Source organism: Struthio camelus, chromosome 16, assembly GCF_040807025.1.
Source record: "Struthio camelus isolate bStrCam1 chromosome 16, bStrCam1.hap1, whole genome shotgun sequence".
NCBI lineage: Eukaryota > Metazoa > Chordata > Aves > Struthioniformes > Struthionidae > Struthio > Struthio camelus.
The window spans coordinates 15540441-15566134 of NC_090957.1; the positions used below are offsets into that span (position 1 = coordinate 15540441).

At 50.6% G+C, this 25694-nt stretch overlaps 2 protein-coding genes and 1 long non-coding RNA gene across 3 annotated transcripts; 1 reads left to right on the forward strand and 2 right to left on the reverse strand.

Moving 5' to 3' along the window:
- The first annotated feature begins 22 nt into the window (after window positions 1-22).
- Window positions 23-23217, forward strand: LOC138061207 (uncharacterized). The gene is made up of 11 exons (XR_011134848.1): window positions 23-443; window positions 6377-6530; window positions 6861-6990; window positions 9430-9509; window positions 12986-13073; window positions 17335-17437; window positions 17957-18097; window positions 19881-20034; window positions 20365-20494; window positions 21819-21975; window positions 23130-23217. It is a non-coding gene; the product is annotated as an uncharacterized lncRNA (long non-coding RNA).
- LOC104144740 (argininosuccinate lyase) lies at window positions 1270-10543 on the reverse strand. The gene is made up of 17 exons (XM_068910019.1): window positions 10443-10543; window positions 10221-10283; window positions 8306-8500; window positions 7229-7312; window positions 6838-6894; window positions 6490-6587; window positions 6293-6370; window positions 5757-5834; window positions 5338-5390; window positions 4845-4907; window positions 4216-4330; window positions 3506-3590; window positions 3243-3302; window positions 2893-2976; window positions 2494-2574; window positions 1996-2102; window positions 1270-1511 (listed from the first exon to the last, which is right to left on the reverse strand). The coding sequence occupies exons 2-17, from the start codon at window positions 10242-10244 to the stop codon at window positions 1361-1363; spliced, it is 1413 nt and encodes a 470-aa protein (XP_068766120.1). The 5' UTR covers window positions 10245-10283; window positions 10443-10543; the 3' UTR covers window positions 1270-1360.
- Window positions 14581-24062, reverse strand: LOC104144741 (argininosuccinate lyase-like). The gene is made up of 17 exons (XM_068910018.1): window positions 23889-24062; window positions 23650-23712; window positions 21810-22004; window positions 20733-20816; window positions 20342-20398; window positions 19994-20091; window positions 19797-19874; window positions 19261-19338; window positions 18842-18894; window positions 18349-18411; window positions 18021-18135; window positions 17341-17425; window positions 16554-16613; window positions 16204-16287; window positions 15805-15885; window positions 15307-15413; window positions 14581-14822 (listed from the first exon to the last, which is right to left on the reverse strand). Exons 1-17 carry the CDS (start codon window positions 24045-24047, stop codon window positions 14672-14674), a joined length of 1611 nt encoding a protein of 536 aa, XP_068766119.1. The 5' UTR covers window positions 24048-24062; the 3' UTR covers window positions 14581-14671.
- Between the last annotated feature and the right edge of the window lie 1632 nt (window positions 24063-25694).

The following is a 25694-nucleotide window of genomic DNA, read 5'->3' on the forward strand; positions in this document are numbered from 1 at the left end:
ACTCGAGTTCCCTGCCCAAACCGCGTCACGGGAGCGGGGCAGGGAGCGAGGAGCGTGTCGTGCGACACACGAGGAAGGGCGCAAGGGAGGAAGTGCCTTCCGGCGGATTTTAATTTTGCGGGCGTTTATTTGTGGCTTTTGCTTCTTTCCTCGGCGAATGCAGTGAGCAGCCGTCAGCCCTTCGGTTTCTGACGCGCTTCCAGAGCCAAGAGCGCCCTTCAGTGCGCGACGCTAGATGTGAAAGAGATCACAAAGCGGGAGGCATGGGTGGGAAGCACCACTGATTACAAACTGCTCCTTGAGTAGGAGATGGGGGGGAGAAGGTCTGCCAAGACCACCACCTTTCAGCTGGCAGCTCCCTGCGCTGCTTCCTGCTGCCTCCCAAAGGCTGGACCCTCCCTGCTGGGAACAAGAGGACATCTAACTGACAGAGGCCCACGAAGGTATGGAGCAGGAGCTAAAGAGATAACTAGAGAGAAGGTTTCTCACAGGAGGCAAAATAATCACGCGTTGGGGGTGAGGACACAGTCCTTCTTCTCACCCTGTTGGTGCTGGCTAACAGTGTCACCTGCCCCCCTCAGTTAAGCATATAAAAGTGATTTCCCTGACATAACTAGCTTATTTGGAGGGTGACACAGGTGCTGAAACAGAGAAACATTGCAGTAAGCAACAGAGAACTCAGTCCTCCAGTAAGGCTTTCCTTGGTCTTTGTTCTGTTTTTTTTTTTTTTTTGTTAATAAAGAGAGGAGGGAGGATGGTAAATGATTTATCAGAGGCAGCCAGCCATGCCAGGCCTCTTGTCAGGCGCTCTGCCTTCAGCTAGCTTGGAGGCAAAGCAAGCCTGAGGTCACCGCACCATGGCTGGGTGGGCACCAGGAGGCACCCCGGAGGAGGGCGGTGGTAGCTGGGAGCTGGGGCAAGCCTGGCAGATGTGGGACAGGGAGCCTTGCTTTGGGCACGCACACAAACTTCCCGCAGCGCGTTGCGTAGCCCGCTCTGGCTCTGCTGGATCCAGGTTTGCGCTCTATTCACCTGTACCCTCCGCCCCGTGCCCCCAGACACACATTTGCGGATCTCTTGGTGTAGACAGACACTCTTGCTGCTCTCTAACTGCCAGCCCCCCTAGAGCTTGACAGCCCATAACGCAGCTCCCCTGCCAGGGAGGAGAGCGCGCCGATAATTTCACACCAATGAACCTTTCCCCAAGCCTCGTGAGGGCTGCAGAAGCCCGGCTCAGTCTTGCCCCGGAAGAAATACGCAAGACAGGAGTTTGAGTGAACTACAATACACCACAGTGTTTATTAACTCCAGATCAGTGTGATAAGCACAAAGCTGCATACACGGGATATCTCCCCACACTCTAAGCTTGTTCCTTCAGCTTCTTCAGCAGCTCCCTCAGCTGCTCGATCTGGGCAGTCACGCTGCTCTTGGCGGTACCTCCCGCAGCCGTGTACTGCTCCACGCTGTTGATGAAGCTGAAGACCTGGGACACGTCGCTGCCAAAGAGGGGGCTGAGGGGGCAAAGAGAAGAGGAGTGAGTAGCGAGTGATAGGTGCTGTGTGCTGGCTTTACCTGCTCGCTGCCTGCAGAGAGGGTGAGGGAGTGGAGACTGAGCCTTTTCCCAAGGGGAAAGGCCTTGTGTGGCCCTGATTCTGCACCGCTCGGGCCTGACAGTGGGAGCTGGTGACAGACAAAAGGATTTGCTCCAGGAGCAGAGCAAGGAAGTTAGGAGCTGGACCCCTCTGGAGGGCTGGTGCCTCTGGGTCGGGGCATGAGTCTCTTCCATTCCCCTCTGCTACTTGCTGCCCTGCCCTGCTTGAGCTGAACGGTAGCGCTGTTGTCCCCTTGTCACGCTCCTGAAACTCAGGCCAGGAGGATTTAGGGGTCCTGTCCTGCCCAGGTTGTTCTCTGAAGGGCACCGCAAGGAAGCGCCTAGTGAGGCAGGTGGAAACCTGCCTTTTGAGGGGAGATGTGGCAAATAATAATGATACAAACCTGATGCTCTTCAGGTCTTCCAGGGTGAGATTATTGATGGTGATGCCCTTAGTCTCAGCAAGGTGGATAGCCTTCCCAGAGGCAATGTGGGCTTGTCTGAATGGCATCTGCAACGAGAAGCAGGAGCAACAGTCAGTGGCCAGGCAGCTGGAGTGCAGACTCAGCGGCAGAAAAGGATGTGCTCTCTTTTGGGTTTTTTTTGTTTGTTTGTTTGTTTTTGACTTAGGGCAACGCAGTCTGACTCTGACAGGTGTTCTGGGGTGTGAAAAGGGGAGGCATTAGGAGGCAGAACTCCACCTGTAAATTACTATCAAGTCCACCCGGCAGCAGTTCCTCTACTTGGGATACATGTAAATAATGGGTTTCCAGCTCTCGTGTTTGTTGACCCAGACTGATTCTCACCTGGGGACAGAAGAGAAGGCCTCATCTCAGGCCCTCCCTGAGCAGTATTGTGGTTCTAAAGAAATCACAGCTCACAAGTCTCCCCCTGATACTTACTCCTTTACGAACCAAGTAGAGAGCCAGATCAGTGGACAGCATTTCGGGGGTCAAAGCTTTCTCCATATTCTCCTTGTTGATCTGCAGAGAGGAGGGTCAGAGGGGAGACATCACCATCAGCTCCCGCTTGGGGACACGCTAGCTGTCACAGTGAGGGCATTTCATCTGGAAGGGGCCTGGCTCTGCAAGGTCCTCTGCCCCATGTGACCCCAGAGCAGGGTGGATGTGAGCAGCTGACAAAGGGGCTGCAGTGAGTCCCTGGGTGAGCGTGGGACTGAGGAATTTTCATCTTAGGACCAGCGTGGAGCTCACTTCCCTGTGTCAGTCCATGAGGAATGGCATCCTTGTGGATGCAAGCAGGAGCAGAGCGTGTTCAGTAACGAGAGGCTGAAGCCTTACCTGGAGGGTAGAGATGACTCCAGTGGCAACCTGGAGCACAGCAGTCAGGGTATCCACCACATCAAAGACAGCCTCCTTGTCCTCCTGCGTGATAACATGGATGGAAGTTGCAGTAAGTCAACCTGAAGCAGCCAAAAAGGCCAGCAGCCTGAGCAGCGCGGCCGGCAGAGCAGGCGCTGACATCTGCGGGGCTCCCCTGAGGGCTGCGTGCAGTGCCTTATCCCCTTTTTTTAGCATCCTGCACCCCAGCAGGTCCCATGCAGGGAAAGCTAGTGGCAAGCACTGCTTGCAGATCAGAAGACAGTTGTGTCTTTTCAGAGAAATGGAGTGAGAGCAAATATTTCTTTTACCTGCAGATCCTTGTTGTAGGTGCTTGGAAGTCCTTTGAGAACCATGAGAATAGAGGCACACTGCAGGGAAGAACAGGCACTAAGCTATAGGAAGAGAAGCGTGTTGCCCCAGCAGAGATATCCAGAGCCAAGACTGGGCACATTTCTTTACACAGAGCCTTGGAGAAAATCTCCTTGAAGGAGGAGATTATCTCCCTTTTAGGCTTTTACTAGCCCGCCTCTAAGCAGTTCCCCTTTTCCACTTCTTTCTTTAGCAGGCTCACCCGTCCAAACACACGTCCAGCTTTTCCACGGATCAGTTCCAGACTATCAGGGTTCTTCTTCTGAGGCATCAGGCTGCTGCCAGTGCTGATAATAAAGGTGTTTGGAGTTTAATGGTGAGCAAGGCATCCCAATCTCTGCCAGATGCTATCTGCAGGGATCAAACGAAGCCAGGCCATGGAGTGTGCTGGCCCAGCCCACTAAGAGCAACATATGGGTCTTCCTGGATTAGGCAGTCGTCTATGATGTAGGACAGCAATGTACTGAGTTTCTGTATTTCCCAGAGCTGAGCCTTCATATTTAGAGTCTTGTGTGGAGCTACCATACGGTCCTGCCCATAATTGTGTGCCAAAGAGGAAGAAAAAAGGACGCTTCCCCCAAAACTGCTCTAGAGGTGGTATCAACAGGCAAGACTAACAGCGTTTCTGTGGAGGACACTGTGGCCTCAGAGAGGGAGGGTTGTGGTTGTGCCCCCCTGAGGAACAGGAAGAGTGTTGGGATTGCAAGCACAGCAATTCAAGGAAGGGCTTTGGCAGGAATTCCCAGCAGAGGAGGAAGTTTCTCTGCCTGCTGTTCTACAGCTCGATCCTGCCGGCAGTTGCTGGGGAGGAGTGTCCAGTGCATACAGATTTCAGGAAGTCACCCGAGATGTGGGTAACTGAGGAGGAGAGACAGAGGGACAAACTCTCTGCCTAGAAACCCAGAAACCTACCTGTAGGCATCTGAGAGGGTCACAAAGCCAAACTCGCTGGTACTGTAGATGATGAGATCTTCAGCCAGTCTGCTAAGGTGGGTCATCAGCAGGGTGGCAACAAAGAGGAATTCCACTGCAGAGAAGGAGGGAAATCAGGAGGTTATAAACGCCTTTGCTGACAACCCAGGTTGCTTAGGTGCGGGAACACTGAACAGGGGCAGAATCCCTGATGGGCTATAAAATATGTGAAGTAATTTATGCCTCAGTGGAAGCCAGAAAAGCTAGAAATTGGAGCTGGAGACTTGGGAGAGCTTTTGAAGAGGTTTGCTCAGTTGCGGCAGAATCACTGTGTATTGTTCCAGGAAAAGGAATTCTCCTGCTTTACATACTGTTTCAGCCAGTATGACTTTAGCGTGAATGACTGAGCGACTCAGCCTAAGCAGGCAGGCATTGCTGTTAGCTGGGCCAGTTACGAATGAGGTATGTATCCTAATCAAGGTAGGCTGTAGACACTTGCAAAGAGACTGTTTGTATATTTACTTCCTGGTGAGGCACTTTAGTCCTCTTGCTAAACCAAGTTAACAGGGAAGCTCTTAGAAGCAGGGTTATAAAATGAGGGAGGAAAGAAACGATAGAGGTGTGCTCACCCACAAAGTCTCTCTCGCCGATGGCATCCATGCTGTTCAGGCTGATGGAAGCAAAGTCCAGCTCTGTAAGGAAAGAGGTGGACAGAGGAGCTCAGCCTTGGCACGAGTAGAGCTTGACTGCAGCAGATTGTGGCAGGCTGGAGGTAAGGCTGGAGGTACGGCTGAGGGACGCAGACCTGCTAGAGTGCTATGCTGAGCTGGGGCCTTTGTGATTTGCCCCAGGCTGCCAGGGTGCAAGAGAGGTGGTTGTGTCCCTGCTCCCACCTTGCAAGCATCAGCTGTCTCCTGGCCGCAAAGAGCCTTAGGAAACAAGGGCTCTGGCTCCAAGACAAGGCCTCGCAGAGTCATTGGGAGCTGCATGTATTTCCCTCCATGCCTGTGTGAAGGGGCCGCAGTCCATCTCCAGCTAGCGTCAGGACACCGCGTCAGTGCTTCCCTCCCTCTGAGATACTAGGGCTAGACCTCTGCCACTCAGTCATCGGGAGACACTTACCGCTGCGCAGCAGCTCTCTATCGATATCCAGGGGGTTGCCAGCCAGAGCACCGCTGCCAAGGAAGAAAGCAACAGAAGTTAGGCGTGACATCCTGCACCCTCCAACCAAAGCTGAGCTCCAGGAGGCAGAGAAGAGCCTATCCTAAGACTTGCACGGCTCATTGTGGCGTCTCGTTGCTCCCTACTGTGTGGCCTGTGGTTCGGCAAACTCTGGACTTGGAACCAGAAGTTCCTCTTCTCTGCCCGGGAGCAGGTTTTCTTGATGAAAACCTTTTAGTTCTTGATTTGGAGGAGGAGGGAGAAGAATCGCCTCTGTCTAGTGGGTATGTCAGTCCTGACATGGCACCTTTCTCAGGTGCCTCTTAGGCATTTTGCAGAGCAGAGTGAGGCCTAAGCATTAGGCAGAATGTAGACCTTACCTTCCCAAGGGCAAGACATTGATCCTGTTCTTTGTCTCTCCCAGGCGCTCAGAGTCACGGGTCAGTGCAACAGCATGGCTAGGAAAGGGCATGAGAGGTAGAGTCAGGAAATGTCACGCTTCCCTCCCCTAGCAGTAGGCTGGCAGGCCTGGAGCCGAGGAGGCTCTCTGGGACGGAAGAGGCAGAAGTGGAGCTCAGGCTCGCAAGGCCCTTGAGAAGTGGGAGAGCCAGCAGCGGTACAAACTTCTCCACGTTACTCCCGTGAGCTGGGGTGTAAGTCTGGCCAAGGGATGGGGCACCCAGCGAGTGCGCCTCCACGGCCCGCTCAGGCTTTGGTTCCCCTGTCACTAGCCTAGACTGTGGGGTCAGAACCAAGGTGTATTGGCCGTGGGCAGTTCCAGTTCCAGCTTGCGAGGCTGGCTTTGGTGTGTCACCCCCGGCTGCCGCATCAGAGGATGATGCCCTTCTAGGCTCAGGCTGAGCAGGGCCCTGGGGGTGGCGAAGGCTTGCTACAGCTGGGGATGGGAGATGGTTACCTGAGCAAGAACTGGCTCCATCTGATGGGCTGAGCTTTTTGCAGATGAGTGTAGCCAGGGAGGATAACATCAATTTCTCTGCAGGTGAAAGGAGAGAAAGATCTTGTTGCTGCCCCGACTGGTGTCAGTCAAAGAGGAAGCCTGCAAGTCTCCTGCCCCTCGAAAGGCTGAGGCGGTGGCCTTGGGAAAGGACTTACATGGCAGCACGTTCCACCAGGGTCTTAATGAGCTGCAGCAGGTGAGTGGCCAGCACAGAGATGGAGTTCTTCATGAACAGCTTCAGGTCGGTCACAACCTGGGGTGAGATTGGCCACCGTCAGCCAGAGTGGAATGCGACATACCTTGTGACCAAAGTGTTCAGCAGAGAGCCTGATGGGAGGGGACATCTCCCCTCTTATCAGCTGTGTCTTTGGCCACTTTGACAAGCAAAAGTCACTATGTCTTGCTCTCCAGGAGCAGGACCAAAGCCCGTTCTGATTAGTGGTCTCCTGAAACTGAGGAAGGGGAGGTGCAGAGAAGGAGAAATCAACTGGTGGTATCCCTACCTGATCATTTCTGCTTCTTCCAGTGTGCAGCTTTCCAGCTATATCTCCAATCAGCTCCTGAGGACCAGAGGAGGATTGGTGTCAGTGTCTCTGAACTGTAAGCATGAGGCTCCCAGACCCACCCTGCCTGGAAGGACTGAGCTCTAGGCTCCTGTAAGTAGCCATGGGATCTCTTCTGGGGCAGGACGAGCGTGGGTTCTACGCTTGTACGGCGTCTCTTCTACAAAAGGGGTCTTGGAGACACTTTTTTTGTGCCCCCTTCCCCCCGGGGTTTCAGTGCCCACAAGGTCCTGAGCTATTTTACCGTGGGACAGAGGCACGTGGACTTAACGTCAGGCAGAGCGAGCTACAGAGCAGCGGGCAGGTTAGAGAGAGGTTAGAGGACCCAAACCTTCAGTCTGCGTTCGTTGGCAGTGTGGATATCCTCATCGCTTTTGTTCACCACGAAGACTCCTTTAGACCACTCCTCAGAGATCTACAAACAAACACCAGTCAGCCACTGCTCTTTCCCTGCTGCACGTGGGGGTTGTAGGTATCCGTAACAAACGGCAGCTTCTGCCGTCACCGTGGGAGTCAAAGCCTAAGTCTCACGCAAGCTCTGGCATTGCTGTTCTTTCAGGGCATGGCTAGGGTTCTTGCTGTATCCAGTTATTCTGTAGTGTCCCTGGTGGGATTCCCCTTTCCTCTCTGTACCTGTGCTGATCCTGCAATGTTGTGGCTATAGGAGGACTTAAGCATTACAATGAGCAAGCGAGTTGAGATTTCCAAAGGCATTGCTTTAGTGTTGCACACACAGAGTTTCCTATACAAACATTGTATAGTCTCACCATTGTCCACGGTGGGTGAGCAGCAACAATGGATATTTACAAAAAGCGCTTAGCTGCTGACTGCTCTTCACCCCTATGCAATGCTATGCATTGACTATTACTAGCTCAGGCCACCAGACACAAAAGGATCCCAAGCGCGAGCTCAGAAAGAACAGTCCTAATTCATAGGGAAAGAATTGTGAGGGGATGTTCAGGGTGAAGAGGGCGGAAGGGAAGGTCATAGCGTGCACCCCTCTGAGGCACCAGGGCTTCGGTAATGCTCTTCGGGACCTCAGGGCCTCATTCCTGGCTTGTCAGCTGGTTGACATGCCAGTGCCTGGCTCTGGTGCCGTTAGCGAGAGGGAATCTGAGCATCGATGCTCTCCACGGGGTGTCTCCGAGAGTACTGAGGTGCAGTACGCATGGGCCTCTCAGGCTGGCCTGTGAGTTAGGGCAGCATCTCCCCCGTTTCAGGAAAGGGCTTCAGAGAATGCCTTGCTCTAAGGAATAGGACATGAGGATATTTAAGAATGCTTTTTAGAAAAGTGAATCAGGGAAGTTGCCCGAGATGCTGTGAGGTGAGCTGCCATTGGTTCCAGGGCTAGCGCGGGAACTGTACCTCGGCCAGAGTAGATGGGACAGTTTGCCAAGGACAGAAATACCTTTTCCAGGCCACTCAGGATCTTCTCCAGCTCGGGTTTAGTGAGGATGCCAGCCTTCTCCAAGGCTTTGGCATAAGCCACGCTCGCCTGGATATCAACATCGGACAGTCTCTGGTCAACAGCAATGGAGGAGTTGAGAATCTCCAAGATGGGATCCGTGGTTCCAACAAACCTTCCTCCCCAGAGTTTTTCCCCCTGAGAGAAAGGAAGGGTCAAGAAAAAGAGGCCTATTGGTTTCAGTTTCAGCCAGTATCTTTTATTTTTTGGAATCAGGAATCTTTTTTGTGTGGAGGCAATAGGAAGCTAATTCTTTGACTGCCAGAAGAGCTCTGAGCCAACCCAAGCCAGTTCCATGAAAACGCTTCTGTAGTTATGAAGTGCTTGAAGTTACCATTTGATGCACCTCCAGAGTCCAGGATGTGCTTTGCAAGCTTTGGAGGAAAATTTGCATGAAACTGGATAAGGTGCAGACTCCAGAATGGGGAGCTCTGAGTGTCTTTCAGGATTAGAAATGTTCCGGAAAATTAAACCAGCACAAAGGAGGTTTAAAACAAAGTAATGCAAGAGGTTATTTTCCCCCTACCCTGACATTCAGATAGTAACTTCGCGTACTTGAGTGTTTCGTCTATATATCTACTTCACCAGGTGACAAAGACAGGCACACAGTTCCAGGTATGCATCACAGAAGGGTGTGTGTAGACTTTTTCCCATCAGTGATTCAGGAACTGAATTGATTCATTAGCAAAGTCATTTGTTTATCCTGGTAGGACACCTCCTGAAGCCCTAACTCAGGCCGACTTCCACTGAAAGGGAATGGAGTTTTACTTGTGCAGAGACTTAACAACTTACCCACATTCCAAAAGCAAGTCTCCAGTGCTAGCACGCACAAAGATGACACTGAGGAGCAGTTAAAGTAAGGGCCTAAACATAGTTGCTATTGTATAGTGAATGATATTGCTCTTCTACTTATTTCTTAAACACCCCTGTCAGTCTCTTCTCATGCTTTACATCTTAACTACCACGGACCTCAGAAAGTTGGCTGGGACAGTTGCAAGCTAGTCTGTGCCAGGCTTTTATCAGTTAGACAAAGCACTGTTGAGTAACTTTAGAAACCCTTTCCCTAGGGACTGTGTCCATGTATCTGCCAATCCTAGATGAACCAACGTGCCTGAGAGGACAGCAGGAGAGAGTGCCTATGGGGGAGGTAAGATTGTAGGCATGAGGTGTTTGCGATCTGCAGGACAGCTTTGTCAATATGAACGGGGGGGTGAGAATCAGAATTCAAAAGTGTTACAGTTCCTCAGCGTGGAGCCTAGCATCCACAGGAGAATGACAGAGGGGATGAGAAGTCAAAGCCCCATACTGGAAGCTGAGCGCTTGGGGGAACAGGAATCTTAAGGATGTATTCAGTATTGTGGATTTCCACCCAAATTAGAGGTGGGTCAGTATAAACATTGCAACAGAAGTGTTTGTAATTGAGAAATCAAAACCAAAAGAACTTTTGATAGCTACAGAAATCTGCTCAGAGAAGGAAGTGGCTAGTACATTCTGACAGCTGATGGATATTTGTAACCAGGAGCAGAGGAAGCCAGGACTGTAGTAGCCATTTCTGAAGGCAGAAAGCATGACTTGCTAAGACGACTAGTCGTGCTTCATCTAGCAGGCACAGAAACTGAAAATGCAGCTTTTGTACAGAGAAGTGTTTACACAAGCTGTTGTAAAGTATCTGTCTAAATACAAACGGGCAGGAATGAACTGCATCAGTTATTAGTCTCTCGCAGGTAGAAGGAATAGCCTGAAGGAAGGAAATGGCAGGCTGCACTGCCAGGAATTTGGACTGTAACTAAATTCAGCTTGCATTTGTCAGCGCATCCCAGAGACAAGTACAGTAGAAGAAGCAAACACTCACACTCACCTCAGTTGCCATTTCGGACGACATTTTGCTTGCGTGCGTAGCAATCTCTGGAACTCGTGCAACCTGTGGAACAGTAAGGCTCAGCTCTGTCCCGCGGCACAGGCCCGGGGTCCCCGCCTGCCGCCCCGGCACCCCGCGAGCTGCTCTCCCCTCCGGAGGCCGAGAGCCCCAGCCCAACGGCAGCAGGACAGAAACCTCCGCTGCCCACCCAGCCCTGCTCACTGGCTCCGCAGTTCAGCCTGGGCTGGTCGCTCCCTGCTCCCCGGCTCTGCAGCCCTGGCTTTTACATGCCTCGGACAGGGGCGGGCAGCTCGTCCCGCCCCACCGGGGCGGGGTGTCCCTGGGACCGGCCCTGCTCCATCGCCCTGCAGCAGCGGGGAGATTTCTGATTTGCCTTAGGAGCTGTGCAACCATACCATATTTTCTCTACACACTGTCAAGGCCTTTGAGAGAGTGCTGGAAACATGTCTGAATGTTTTTGTCCTCATTTGGATTTTTCTTCTCCTTCATCAGCCCTGTTCTCATAGGATCATAGGATAATTCAGGTTGGAAGGACTTAGTCCAGGTGTCTTTCCTGTGTTCTTCTCTCAGTCCTACCACTCATCCTCTTTCTGAGTTGAAGATGAAGTCTGAGGTGCAGTGGGATCTTTGCATGATTAGAACATGCTGTTTTCTATAGCAGAGAGGATACAGGAGGACTGACAAGGCTAGCATCAGGCTTGGCTCTCCAGCCTGAATGAGCAAGTACCTTTTCCAGCTAGGTTTCCAGCTAGGTTTCCAGGTTCAGGGTCAATCCAGAGCAAGGCTCAAATTCTTTATCTGGATTCATAGTTAACTGTCTTAATGCAGCGCCTCTAAAAGATTTCCCATAGAATCACAGAGTAGTTGAGGTTGGAAGGGACCCTAAAGGTTCTCTGGTCCAACCCCCCTGCTCAAGTATGGTCAGCTAGAGCAGGTTGCCACAGACCATGTCTAGTTGGGTTTCAGATATCTCCAAGGATGAAGACTCCACAACCTTTCTGGGCAACCTGTTCAATGTTCAACCACCCTCACAGTGAAAAGGTGTTTTCTTATGTTCAGACACAATTTCCTATGTTTACATTTGGGCCCATTGCCTCTTGTCCTGCCAGGAGAGAATGCTGAGAAGAGTCTGAAGAGTTCCCCTCATGACTATTTTCCTAACATGATGACCCTGTTTCCTTTGAGACTTCCAGGCTTGAAGACCAACAGTGGATCGTGATGTCTACACCAGGAAAACCTCTTTGAACCATTTTGTCACCAGGTTCCTTCCTATTCTGAAGTCCCTCATTTTTACTGCTTCTCTTGTCTTGTTCACTGTTTAGGAGCCTCTTTGCCCTTATTCTGGGCTTTGACAGACATTGCTGGGGTGTTGGCCAAACAGTCAGTACGGGATTTATGTTCAGAATGAATCATATACAGGGAGAGGCATTATTTCATGGTGTCTGTGATATGGGCTCAAGATTGGCTGTGTCAAACATGCGCAACTCATGCAAAGACTGTACATCTTTCTATCTGAAGATACTGAACAGAAATTGCCCAAAGTTAAAAAGGGAAGGGTGGTACCCAGGGCACTGCTGCCAGGAGGGCTTAGGGGGCACCCAGACAGTCCTGGAACTTCTCCCTGAGAGACCTCATTCTTGATCCACAGATCTAAAAAAGGGAAGGTGGGATTTCTGTGGCACTTCCGAAGCTCCCCTGTACCTACTTTGCTATCTGTATTTTCACATGGTTAATCACCCTGTGTATGTGTGAACACATGACAGCTTTGGTTTCTGTATATTAGCTATGTTTAAATGGTTAAATGGTTAAATATAACAATGAAAGCTCCAGTTGCTGTTCCATTAGTTTCAGGCCTCTTTATAACTTTTTCCACTCTATGTGTGCCTCTGTAATGTGAGGCCTCAGAGTGACTGAAGTATCACAATACAGTAAGTTGGTATCACCCCTGGAAAGAGGATGCTAGTCTTCATGGACACATTTGGATATTGCTATCTCAAATTCAACTATGGTGCCTGCAGGGGACGTTGCAGTCAAACAGTACATCTGTTCTCACAGCTATCTTGTGAGCACAGAGAAATGTCATTAGCCCTACTTCTTTAATAGAGAATTAGGGGATAGAAAGACTAGGCATAGCAATGTGTTTAGGAGCCAAAATATTCAGTGAGATTTTTCCAGGGTATGAAAGTAGCTTAGATATCTTTTGCAGGGGGAAGGGGAGGGACAAAGGAAAGAGTTTACTACTTTGTGTGGTGTTTCAAGAGCCCCTCTGTGGGTTGGGCATCTGCTGGATGTCTGATGAGAGATACATAGTCATATAATGAGATATTCAGCACCTTTCTCCTATTCTAGATGTCCCAATATGTTCTGAAGTGTCTTAGGTGTTTTTCCTGAGGTCTATGATGGAACAGGGATTTAAGCCCAGGTCACCTCAGAGTAGCGTCCTAAGCCACTGATCCTTCTGTCTACCTAGAACTTCCTATGATGAGAGATGATATCTTAAAAACTCAGATCACAATGAATCATAGCAAAGTGATGGTGAGAATGTGCAGATATTCTGGTCCACACTCCCCTGTAATGTCTGTGGATCTCCAGAGACCTCCACAGGTCCCTCCCAATCTAAATTGTTCTATAATTTAAGAAAAGGGTGTACGGGTAGAAATATCAGTGATTATGAATTATTCATTTAAGCAGGAGACCAAGATGCGATAATCTACTAAGACCTTCCTTTTTCTTTTGTTTGACAGGGCATGGTGTCACTCAGCCCTGGCCACGAGTTCCTGAACTGTTGCTGCTGGGAGCACAAGGAAATCTAGTCAGCTTAGGCCTGTGAAGGTACTGAGCAGGAGCTAGAAGATAGAAGCAAGGAGGAGGAAAGTGGCCTGATCAAGAAAGTTTAAGGGAGGAAAGAAAAGAACTGTGAGCTGAGGGCGAGGTGACATCCCTTTGACCTGGTTGGTGTTGCATATTGGTGTGATCTCTCCCTCTCCTGCTCTCTTCTCCTCTCAGCTAAGTGTGCATAAATGATTTCTCTACTACAGCTAACCTATCTGGAGAGTAAGACACAACTGCCGAAAGAGAAACACTGCAGTAAGCAACACAGCAAACACAAAGGAGCTTTATAGAATGGTGATGGAAAGGTGCTGTTCTTTAAATGCCAAAGAATGGATCTAATTTAAGGCCAGAATAAGGGGAGACTGAGGATGGGAAGAAGTGTTTTAAGAAAGGGAAGTTTCTGTTGCTGGTGCTTCTGCATGCTTAAAGCACAAATGCTACAAAGGTAGGATGAAAGCACTTTATGTCTGCTGAGGCACTTCATTACTGGCAGGAGATTAACATTTTGCACTGTTTATGCTATAGCCTCTAACTTAAACATAGTGAGGCAGTGCCTGTGTTACTGCCATTCCCTACTTGTGATACAGAGTCTTATGGTAGTCAGAGTCAATAGCATGTTGCTGCTTCAGAACAGAGGGGAGAGTGCTGAGTAAAATCACCAGCTTCATAATGCTGTGACAAAAAAGAAACTCTTCATGGAAACTAGCACCACAGTGCTCTGATGTTAGGGCCAAGCTGGTCTAATCTTTTATGAAAAATGCCCCATCTTCCCTTTAGACGGCCGCTCCTTCTCTGCCTTTGAATCAAGCAGCAGTTGCATTTCATCCAGAAATGACAGCAGAGCAATAAGGGAGGGGTGACGTTTCAAGCACTGTGCGATCAATTGTTTTCTCCGTAAGAAAGACAGCAGGTTGCTGCCCCTTCATTTGTCCAGTAAGGCTTTCCTTGGTCTTTGTTCTGATTTTTTTTTGTTAATAAGGAGAGGAGGGAGGATGGTAAATGATTTATCAGAGGCAGCCAGCCATGCCAGGCCTCTTGTCAGGCGCTCTGCCTTCAGCTAGCTTGGAGGCAAAGCAAGCCTGAGGTCACCGCACCATGGCTGGGTGGGCACCAGGAGGCACCCCGGAGGAGGGCGGTGGTAGCTGGGAGCTGGGGCAAGCCTGGCAGATGTGGGACAGGGAGCCTTGCTTTGGGCACGCACACAAACTTCCCGCAGCGCGTTGCGTAGCCCGCTCTGGCTCTGCTGGATCCAGGTTTGCGCTCTATTCACCTGTACCCTCCGCCCCGTGCCCCCAGACACACATTTGCGGATCTCTTGGTGTAGACAGACACTCTTGCTGCTCTCTAACTGCCAGCCCCCCTAGAGCTTGACAGCCCATAACGCAGCTCCCCTGCCAGGGAGGAGAGCGCGCCGATAATTTCACACCAATGAACCTTTCCCCAAGCCTCGTGAGGGCTGCAGAAGCCCGGCTCAGTCTTGCCCCGGAAGAAATACGCAAGACAGGAGTTTGAGTGAACTACAATACACCACAGTGTTTATTAACTCCAGATCAGTGTGATAAGCACAAAGCTGCATACACGGGATATCTCCCCACACTCTAAGCTTGTTCCTTCAGCTTCTTCAGCAGCTCCCTCAGCTGCTCGATCTGGGCAGTCACGCTGCTCTTGGCGGTACCTCCCGCAGCCGTGTACTGCTCCACGCTGTTGATGAAGCTGAAGACCTGGGACACGTCGCTGCCAAAGAGGGGGCTGAGGGGGCAAAGAGAAGAGGAGTGAGTAGCGAGTGATAGGTGCTGTGTGCTGGCTTTACCTGCTCGCTGCCTGCAGAGAGGGTGAGGGAGTGGAGACTGAGCCTTTTCCCAAGGGGAAAGGCCTTGTGTGGCCCTGATTCTGCACCGCTCGGGCCTGACAGTGGGAGCTGGTGACAGACAAAAGGATTTGCTCCAGGAGCAGAGCAAGGAAGTTAGGAGCTGGACCCCTCTGGAGGGCTGGTGCCTCTGGGTCGGGGCATGAGTCTCTTCCATTCCCCTCTGCTACTTGCTGCCCTGCCCTGCTTGAGCTGAACGGTAGCGCTGTTGTCCCCTTGTCACGCTCCTGAAACTCAGGCCAGGAGGATTTAGGGGTCCTGTCCTGCCCAGGTTGTTCTCTGAAGGGCACCGCAAGGAAGCGCCTAGTGAGGCAGGTGGAAACCTGCCTTTTGAGGGGAGATGTGGCAAATAATAATGATACAAACCTGATGCTCTTCAGGTCTTCCAGGGTGAGATTATTGATGGTGATGCCCTTAGTCTCAGCAAGGTGGATAGCCTTCCCAGAGGCAATGTGGGCTTGTCTGAATGGCATCTGCAACGAGAAGCAGGAGCAACAGTCAGTGGCCAGGCAGCTGGAGTGCAGACTCAGCGGCAGAAAAGGATGTGCTCTCTTTTGGGTTTTTTTTGTTTGTTTGTTTGTTTTTGACTTAGGGCAACGCAGTCTGACTCTGACAGGTGTTCTGGGGTGTGAAAAGGGGAGGCATTAGGAGGCAGAACTCCACCTGTAAATTACTATCAAGTCCACCCGGCAGCAGTTCCTCTACTTGGGATACATGTAAATAATGGGTTTCCAGCTCTCGTGTTTGTTGACCCAGACTGATTCTCACCTGGGGACAGAAGAGAAGGCCTCATCTCAGGCCCTCCCTGAGCAGTATTGTGGTTCTAAAGAAATCACAGCTCACAAGTCTCCCCCTGATACTTACTCCTTTACGAACCAAGTAGAGAGCCAGATCAGTGGACAGCATTTCGGGGGTCAAAGCTTTCTCCATATTCTCCTTGTTGATCTGCAGAGAGGAGGGTCAGAGGGGAGACATCACCATCAGCTCCCGCTTGGGGACACGCTAGCTGTCACAGTGAGGGCATTTCATCTGGAAGGGGCCTGGCTCTGCAAGGTCCTCTGCCCCATGTGACCCCAGAGCAGGGTGGATGTGAGCAGCTGACAAAGGGGCTGCAGTGAGTCCCTGGGTGAGCGTGGGACTGAGGAATTTTCATCTTAGGACCAGCGTGGAGCTCACTTCCCTGTGTCAGTCCATGAGGAATGGCATCCTTGTGGATGCAAGCAGGAGCAGAGCGTGTTCAGTAACGAGAGGCTGAAGCCTTACCTGGAGGGTAGAGATGACTCCAGTGGCAACCTGGAGCACAGCAGTCAGGGTATCCACCACATCAAAGACAGCCTCCTTGTCCTCCTGCGTGATAACATGGATGGAAGTTGCAGTAAGTCAACCTGAAGCAGCCAAAAAGGCCAGCAGCCTGAGCAGCGCGGCCGGCAGAGCAGGCGCTGACATCTGCGGGGCTCCCCTGAGGGCTGCGTGCAGTGACTTATCCCCTTTTTTTAGCATCCTGCACCCCAGCAGGTCCCGTGCAGGGAAAGCTAGTGGCAAGCACTGCTTGCAGATCAGAAGACAGTTGTGTCTTTTCAGAGAAATGGAGTGAGAGCAAATATTTCTTTTACCTGCAGATCCTTGTTGTAGGTGCTTGGAAGTCCTTTGAGAACCATGAGAATAGAGGCACACTGCAGGGAAGAACAGGCACTAAGCTATAGGAAGAGAAGCGTGTTGCCCCAGCAGAGATATCCAGAGCCAAGACTGGGCACATTTCTTTACACAGAGCCTTGCAGATGAAGGGTAATAAATTGCTCACCTAAAAGGTGCCACTAAGCTGAAGGGATGAGAGGAGTTCAGTTTTCCATGGCTGCCTTTGAGAAAGGTGGATTGTCTCCCATAAGGGACTAAAGCTTCTTAATGCAATTGCTTAAGGCAGTACTTTGTTTCTTAAGCATGTGCTCTGGACATCTGTGCATGTTTGATTACCCTGCCCGCCTGTGATGGGTGCGTAGAAGACACTACTCAAGATATCCTGTGGCTCAGGATAGTTTTTCTGGCATTTAATCTCTCAACAAACTAGTCACAGTACACATAAGATCTGTCTGATCATCTTAAAGTGCCATATAAAGGTAAAGGTAAGTGATGCTATCCTTATGGGTAATATATACTAATTAGTCCACTTTTAATGAGTGCCTCAGTAAATCCTCAGCAACCTAGTGCAAGACTGCTTGAGCTCAGCACCCACTAAGAGTTACTCTAAATGCTGAGACTCTGTGGAAAGGCAGACCTAAGGAATCTCCCTGGGCATTGAGAGTCTGGTTGGGGGAAAGGAATCTGATCTCATTCCCCACTGCAACCATACAAGCCCCAGTCTGAGCCACTCCCCCATTCCACTTCTTTCTTTAGCAGGCTCACCCGTCCAAACACACGTCCGGTCTTGCTGCGGATCAGTTCCAAGCTATTGGGGTTCTTCTTCTGAGGCATCAGGCTGCTGCTAGCACTGAAAACAAAGGTAATTCCCAGAGCTGAGCCTTCATATTTAGAGTCTTGTGTGGAGCTACCATACGGTCCTGCCCATAATTGTGTGCCAAAGAGGAAGAAAAAAGGACGCTTCCCCCAAAACTGCTCTAGAGGTGGTATCAACAGGCAAGACTAACAGCGTTTCTGTGGAGGACACTGTGGCCTCAGAGAGGGAGGGTTGTGGTTGTGCCCCCCTGAGGAACAGGAAGAGTGTTGGGATTGCAAGCACAGCAATTCAAGGAAGGGCTTTGGCAGGAATTCCCAGCAGAGGAGGAAGTTTCTCTGCCTGCTGTTCTACAGCTCGATCCTGCCGGCAGTTGCTGGGGAGGAGTGTCCAGTGAATACAGATTTCAGCAAGTTACCCAAATCAGTAAAAATCAACCATTAAAGAGGAATGGTGACTTTTAAGGATACCTTTAAATAAAGGCAGCCTTTAAATGCCCTAGGGTATTAATTGTAGTGTCAGCCTTGTGCAACAGAGAGCCAAATTACCGCCATCCATATCTTTCAGTGTGTATAAACTGAGGAGGAGAGACAGAGGGACAAACTCTCTGCCTAGAAACCCAGAAACCTACGTGAAGGCATCTGAGAGGGTCAGAAGGCCAAACTCGCTGGTACTGTAGATGATGAGATCTTCAGCCAGTCTGCTAAGGTGGGTCATCAGCAGGGTGGCAACAAAGAGGAATTCCACTGCAGAGAAGAAGGGAAATCAGGAGGTTATAAACGGCTTTGCTGACAACCCAAGGAACTCTGACTGGAGCTCAGACACTTGCAAAGAGACTGTTTGTATATTTACTTCCTGGTGAGGCACTTTAGTCCTCTTGCTAAACCAAGTTAACAGGGAAGGTCTTAGAAGCAGGGTTATAAAATGAGGGAGGAAAGAAACGATAGAGGTGTGCTCACCCACAAAGTCTCTCTCGCCGATGGCATCCATGCTGTTCAGGCTGATGGAAGCAAAGTCCAGCTCTGTAAGGAAAGAGGTGGACAGAGGAGCTCAGCCTTGGCACGAGTAGAGCTTGACTGCAGCAGATTGTGGCAGCCTGGAGGTAAGGCTGGAGGTACGGCTGAGGGACGCAGACCTGCTAGAGTGCTATGCTGAGCTGGGGCCTTTGTGATTTGCCCCAGGCTGCCAGGGTGCAAGAGAGGTGGTTGTGTCCCTGCTCCCACCTTGCAAGCATCAGCTGTCTCCTGGCCGCAAAGAGCCTTAGGAAACAAGGGCTCTGGCTCCAAGACAAGGCCTCGCAGAGTCATTGGGAGCTGCATGTATTTCCCTCCATGCCTGTGTGAAGGGGCCGCAGTCCATCTCCAGCTAGCGTCAGGACACCGCGTCAGTGCTTCCCTCCCTCTGAGATACTAGGGCTAGACCTCTGCCACTCAGTCATCGGGAGACACTTACCGCTGCGCAGCAGCTCTCTATCGATATCCAGGGGGTTGCCAGCCAGAGCACCGCTGCCAAGGAAGAAAGCAACAGAAGTTAGGCGTGACATCCTGCACCCTCCAACCAAAGCTGAGCTCCAGGAGGCAGAGAAGAGCCTATCCTAAGACTTGCACGGCTCATTGTGGCGTCTCGTTGCTCCCTACTGTGTGGCCTGTGGTTCGGCAAACTCTGGACTTGGAACCAGAAGTTCCTCTTCTCTGCCCGGGAGCAGGTTTTCTTGATGAAAACCTTTTAGTTCTTGATTTGGAGGAGGAGGGAGAAGAATCGCCTCTGTCTAGTGGGTATGTCAGTCCTGACATGGCACCTTTCTCAGGTGCCTCTTAGGCATTTTGCAGAGCAGAGTGAGGCCTAAGCATTAGGCAGAATGTAGACCTTACCTTCCCAAGGGCAAGACATTGATCCTGTTCTTTGTCTCTCCCAGGCGCTCAGAGTCACGGGTCAGTGCAACAGCATGGCTAGGAAAGGGCATGAGAGGTAGAGTCAGGAAATGTCACGCTTCCCTCCCCTAGCAGTAGGCTGGCAGGCCTGGAGCCGAGGAGGCTCTCTGGGACGGAAGAGGCAGAAGTGGAGCTCAGGCTCGCAAGGCCCTTGAGAAGTGGGAGAGCCAGCAGCGGTACAAACTTCTCCACGTTACTCCCGTGAGCTGGGGTGTAAGTCTGGCCAAGGGATGGGGCACCCAGCGAGTGCGCCTCCACGGCCCGCTCAGGCTTTGGTTCCCCTGTCACTAGCCTAGACTGTGGGGTCAGAACCAAGGTGTATTGGCCGTGGGCAGTTCCAGTTCCAGCTTGCGAGGCTGGCTTTGGTGTGTCACCCCCGGCTGCCGCATCAGAGGATGATGCCCTTCTAGGCTCAGGCTGAGCAGGGCCCTGGGGGTGGCGAAGGCTTGCTACAGCTGGGGATGGGAGATGGTTACCTGAGCAAGAACTGGCTCCATCTGATGGGCTGAGCTTTTTGCAGATGAGTGTAGCCAGGGAGGATAACATCAATTTCTCTGCAGGTGAAAGGAGAGAAAGATCTTGTTGCTGCCCCGACTGGTGTCAGTCAAAGAGGAAGCCTGCAAGTCTCCTGCCCCTCGAAAGGCTGAGGCGGTGGCCTTGGGAAAGGACTTACATGGCAGCACGTTCCACCAGGGTCTTAATGAGCTGCAGCAGGTGAGTGGCCAGCACAGAGATGGAGTTCTTCATGAACAGCTTCAGGTCGGTCACAACCTGGGGTGAGATTGGCCACCGTCAGCCAGAGTGGAATGCGACATACCTTGTGACCAAAGTGTTCAGCAGAGAGCCTGATGGGAGGGGACATCTCCCCTCTTATCAGCTGTGTCTTTGGCCACTTTGACAAGCAAAAGTCACTATGTCTTGCTCTCCAGGAGCAGGACCAAAGCCCGTTCTGATTAGTGGTCTCCTGAAACTGAGGAAGGGGAGGTGCAGAGAAGGAGAAATCAACTGGTGGTATCCCTACCTGATCATTTCTGCTTCTTCCAGTGTGCAGCTTTCCAGCTATATCTCCAATCAGCTCCTGAGGACCAGAGGAGGATTGGTGTCAGTGTCTCTGAACTGTAAGCATGAGGCTCCCAGACCCACCCTGCCTGGAAGGACTGAGCTCTAGGCTCCTGTAAGTAGCCATGGGATCTCTTCTGGGGCAGGACGAGCGTGGGTTCTACGCTTGTACGGCGTCTCTTCTACAAAAGGGGTCTTGGAGACACTTTTTTTGTGCCCCCTTCCCCCCGGGGTTTCAGTGCCCACAAGGTCCTGAGCTATTTTACCGTGGGACAGAGGCACGTGGACTTAACGTCAGGCAGAGCGAGCTACAGAGCAGCGGGCAGGTTAGAGAGAGGTTAGAGGACCCAAACCTTCAGTCTGCGTTCGTTGGCAGTGTGGATATCCTCATCGCTTTTGTTCACCACGAAGACTCCTTTAGACCACTCCTCAGAGATCTACAAACAAACACCAGTCAGCCACTGCTCTTTCCCTGCTGCACGTGGGGGTTGTAGGTATCCGTAACAAACGGCAGCTTCTGCCGTCACCGTGGGAGTCAAAGCCTAAGTCTCACGCAAGCTCTGGCATTGCTGTTCTTTCAGGGCATGGCTAGGGTTCTTGCTGTATCCAGTTATTCTGTAGTGTCCCTGGTGGGATTCCCCTTTCCTCTCTGTACCTGTGCTGATCCTGCAATGTTGTGGCTATAGGAGGACTTAAGCATTACAATGAGCAAGCGAGTTGAGATTTCCAAAGGCATTGCTTTAGTGTTGCACACACAGAGTTTCCTATACAAACATTGTATAGTCTCACCATTGTCCACGGTGGGTGAGCAGCAACAATGGATATTTACAAAAAGCGCTTAGCTGCTGACTGCTCTTCACCCCTATGCAATGCTATGCATTGACTATTACTAGCTCAGGCCACCAGACACAAAAGGATCCCAAGCGCGAGCTCAGAAAGAACAGTCCTAATTCATAGGGAAAGAATTGTGAGGGGATGTTCAGGGTGAAGAGGGCGGAAGGGAAGGTCATAGCGTGCACCCCTCTGAGGCACCAGGGCTTCGGTAATGCTCTTCGGGACCTCAGGGCCTCATTCCTGGCTTGTCAGCTGGTTGACATGCCAGTGCCTGGCTCTGGTGCCGTTAGCGAGAGGGAATCTGAGCATCGATGCTCTCCACGGGGTGTCTCCGAGAGTACTGAGGTGCAGTACGCATGGGCCTCTCAGGCTGGCCTGTGAGTTAGGGCAGCATCTCCCCCGTTTCAGGAAAGGGCTTCAGAGAATGCCTTGCTCTAAGGAATAGGACATGAGGATATTTAAGAATGCTTTTTAGAAAAGTGAATCAGGGAAGTTGCCCGAGATGCTGTGAGGTGAGCTGCCATTGGTTCCAGGGCTAGCGCGGGAACTGTACCTCGGCCAGAGTAGATGGGACAGTTTGCCAAGGACAGAAATACCTTTTCCAGGCCACTCAGGATCTTCTCCAGCTCGGGTTTAGTGAGGATGCCAGCCTTCTCCAAGGCTTTGGCATAAGCCACGCTCGCCTGGATATCAACATCGGACAGTCTCTGGTCAACAGCAATGGAGGAGTTGAGAATCTCCAAGATGGGATCCATGCTTCCGGTGAGTCTTCCCCCTAGATGTTTATCCCCCTGAAAATAATGAATTAAAAGGCAAGTTAAAAAGTTTTATTTATATAGTCTCCTAAAAATGATCTCATGCCTAACGTACTCTTTATCCAAGTAAGACAGAGGCCATGCTCAGGCATGTTGTTTCAGTGTAGTAGCACTGAGCAGAAGGGCCACTGGACTTTGGGACCTTTTGCAAGCAGCTGAAGAGGTGGGAACAGGTCGCTGTCACTAGTGTTTAGCCCTTGACCTGTCAGGTCTGGGTCAGGAGTGCTCCAAGATGCTTTAGTTCAACTGGACTATGGAGCAAGCGTGTCCTGTCCTTGAAAACAGCTCTATGGGCGTGTGGTGCAGGACCAGCATGGATCTGTCTAGTAAGGCAGCTGCAGGTCACCGACCCTCTGACAGCCTCTTAAAGGGAAAAAAGGTAAACAGGTCAGTAAAGAATACAGTGCAAGCCAGTATCTTCTAGTTTTGGGAATCGGGAATCTTTTTTGTGTGGAGGCAAAAGGAAGCTAATTCTTTGACTGCCAGAAGAGCTCTGAGCCAACCCAAGCCAGTTCCATGAAAACACTGCTGTAATTATAAAGTGCTTGGAAGTTACCATTTGAAGCACCGGAGTGCTGTCTGGCAAGCAGCTCTGTCCCCTATATCATTGTAATCCCAATTTGGATTGGGCCCCACTGGCCAAGGTTTTCTGTTTCCCCCACCCGACTGTGCCGATTTGTGTCCTTATTAATTATTTTATCTTGCTTGTGTGATCCAAACAACTCCCTTAAGGGTAGTTGGGTATCTTCCCAGTTTGGATTATACCCAGTGCATATATTAAAAAACAGCTGAGTGCACCTTTCCGTGTCCTCCCTCAGTCAAGAATCAGACTTATGCTAAGCTGAACTAAGTTGGCTACAATTCCCTTCTCTAACAACTTAAGTACTTTTCAGAATTATAAATGTTCATGAAGAAAAAAACCAAAAAACAAAGAAACCCCAAGAAGGGTTTCCAAGCAAGCTGTCTTTAGGACTCTCAGACTCCACGTACCAATACCATGGACAGCGGAAAGCTGCCCAGGACAAGTTGCAAGTTAGTCTGTCCCTGCTTTTATCAGTTAGACAGAGCATTGTTGAGTAACCTTAGAAAGTCTTTCCCTAGGGACTCTGTGCACATCTCTAGCAATCCCTGTTGAACCGCCGTGCCTGAGAGGACAGCAGGTGAGAGTCTGCAAGGTACGAATGTAGGCACGGGGTGTTTGTAATCTTTTTTAAGGCAGCTTTATCAATATGAGCTGAAAATCAGATTCAGAAAAGTAATGTTTTGCAGATCCTCACTGGGAAGATAGTCATAAGGAAAGAATACCATCAGGGATGGGAAATTAAAGGGTAATACTAGAGACTAAGCACTACAAGCTTAGTATAGCTAACGGGAACAAGCATTTAAGTATATCCTAACTACTGTGGGTTTTCACCAGAAGCAGAGGTTAGTGATCAGAAATATTGCAGCAAATATTTTTGTTGTTCCCTTCTCTATTTAAAAACCCCAGGAAAACCAATCAGGTGGAAAAAAGCACTCTAATGAATATGGCAGGTTGCACTGCTGGGATTGTAAGTTCAGCTTGCATTTGTCAGCGCATCCCAGAGACAAGTACAGTAGAAGAAGCAAAGCTCACTCTCACCTCGGTTGCCATTTCGGACGACGTTTTGCTTGCGTGCGTAGCAATCTCTGGAACTCGTGCAACCTGTGGAACAGCAAGGCTCAGCTCTGTCCCGCGGCACAGGCCCGGGGTCCCCGCCTGCCGCCCCGGCACCCCGCGAGCTGCTCTCCCCTCCGGAGGCCGAGAGCCCCAGCCCAACGGCAGCAGGACAGAAACCTCCGCTGCCCACCCAGCCCTGCTGCCTGCCCGGTCCCGCTCACCGGCTCCACAATGCAGCCTGGGCTGGTCGCTCCCTGCTCCCCGGCTCTGCAGCCCTGGCTTTTACATGCCTCGGACAGGGGCGGGCAGCTCGTCCCGCCCCACCGGGGCGGGGTGTCCCTGGGGCCAGCCCCGCTCTGGTCTCCCCAGCTCCCTTCCATCCTACCCCACCGCTCTCCTGCTGGCTCCTGCTTGATTAGGACATAGTTAGCAAATCAGGGAGAAAAGTTGCCTCTGAGGTAGAGCTGTGGTAAGGTGCAGGGATGGGAGAGATGCCACCATTTTGCCTGGGAGTGTACTCCTGTTGGTCTAGCTTAAGACATTGCTTCTGCAGAGCCAAGGTGGCATCTGTGTAGTTTCAGTGACAAGTCTACTCCTTTTCTAGGAAACATTTGAAACCTCCTTGCACTGAAGGAGTTGTCTCAGTCTGTCATCACTCTCTAATTGGTATTTGTGTGTGTACTTGGTATTATGGATGGATCATTGATGCTGTGTTCCCATTGCTGCCTCTCCCCTCCCCCCCCAGCAAACACATAAGAATAAAACAGATGGGAGTTAATTGCTCCTTTCTGTTCTTGTGTGGATGAACCTTTCCCCCCCCACTTCAAAGGATGCTGCAGGTACAGCTCTGGGGATTCCCTGTTGTCCCCAATTGCATAGGGTTACTCTCAGGCTTCCTCCAGCTGGCCGCGGCTGTGGGGCCGAGGTTATGCAGGCTGAAGTGCCAGTGCTGCAGTGGGCACAGAGGGTAAGGTGGGGTCACTGGCTCTAGCACCCTGCAGCCCTGGCAAATAGCCCATATCTTGAACCCGTCAAACCCTAAATATCCTTAAATATCCAAAGATCTGATTTAAAATACAGGATAGCCATGGAAAGAGTAGCTCCCAAAGCTGTTCCTCAGCACCAAAATCTCGTTAGCTCTCCAGACACACAGACTACTTTACACCAGCCACTCCACAGAAAGCAGATTGCTTTCTGGTTTGACTTAGTGAGTGTGGTACTACAATATAATATTTTTCAATCTGTACAGTCCAGACCATTGAGGGAGCTCGGGGAGAAGAATCCACTTTTCCTATTCCCATTTTTTTTTCTTCTCTTTAACTGACTCACTTGTCATTTTCTATTGTTCTTCCCTCAGTTCTGCTACTAATCTCCTTCTCCTATTTTCACTAGGACATCTACACTAGGAAACAGGGCTTGATCATTTTGTCATCACATTCTGAATCCCCTCATTTTTACCACTTTTCTTGTCTCATTAGTCATTTAGGAGTGTCTTTGTCCTTATTCTGGGCTTTAACAGAAGGTTGCTGATGTGTTGCAAAAATAGTAAGCACTGAATTTATAACCAGAATGGACCATATACAGAGAGCATCTTTGCTTCATGATGCTTGTGATATAGGCTCAAGGTTCGGACACAACCTGTGTAAGGATTGCGTGTGTTTCTGTCTGAAGATATTGAACAGGACTTACCCAAACTAAAAAAGGGGGAAAGGGAGGGATCCCAGGTGCTCCAGGCAGAGATTGGTAACACAGTGACTTGATATGAAATATTCGTGATTATGTATCCTAGAGTTTGGCCTTGCTGCCATTGAAATCAATTGTTCCACTGGAAGCTGTGAGGTGGGGTTGGGACACGAATCTGCAGCCGTGTGCACTTGAGTATTTTTCAGGGGAGACAACTGAGTTCGATTTCTGCCGTGTTCTTTTTCATAATCTATGCCTTGACTCCAAATCTGGTTTTGCAAGAAAGAAGCCTTTTGTGGCTGTTACCAGATGATCTTATTTTTATTAATCTATGCCTGATATTA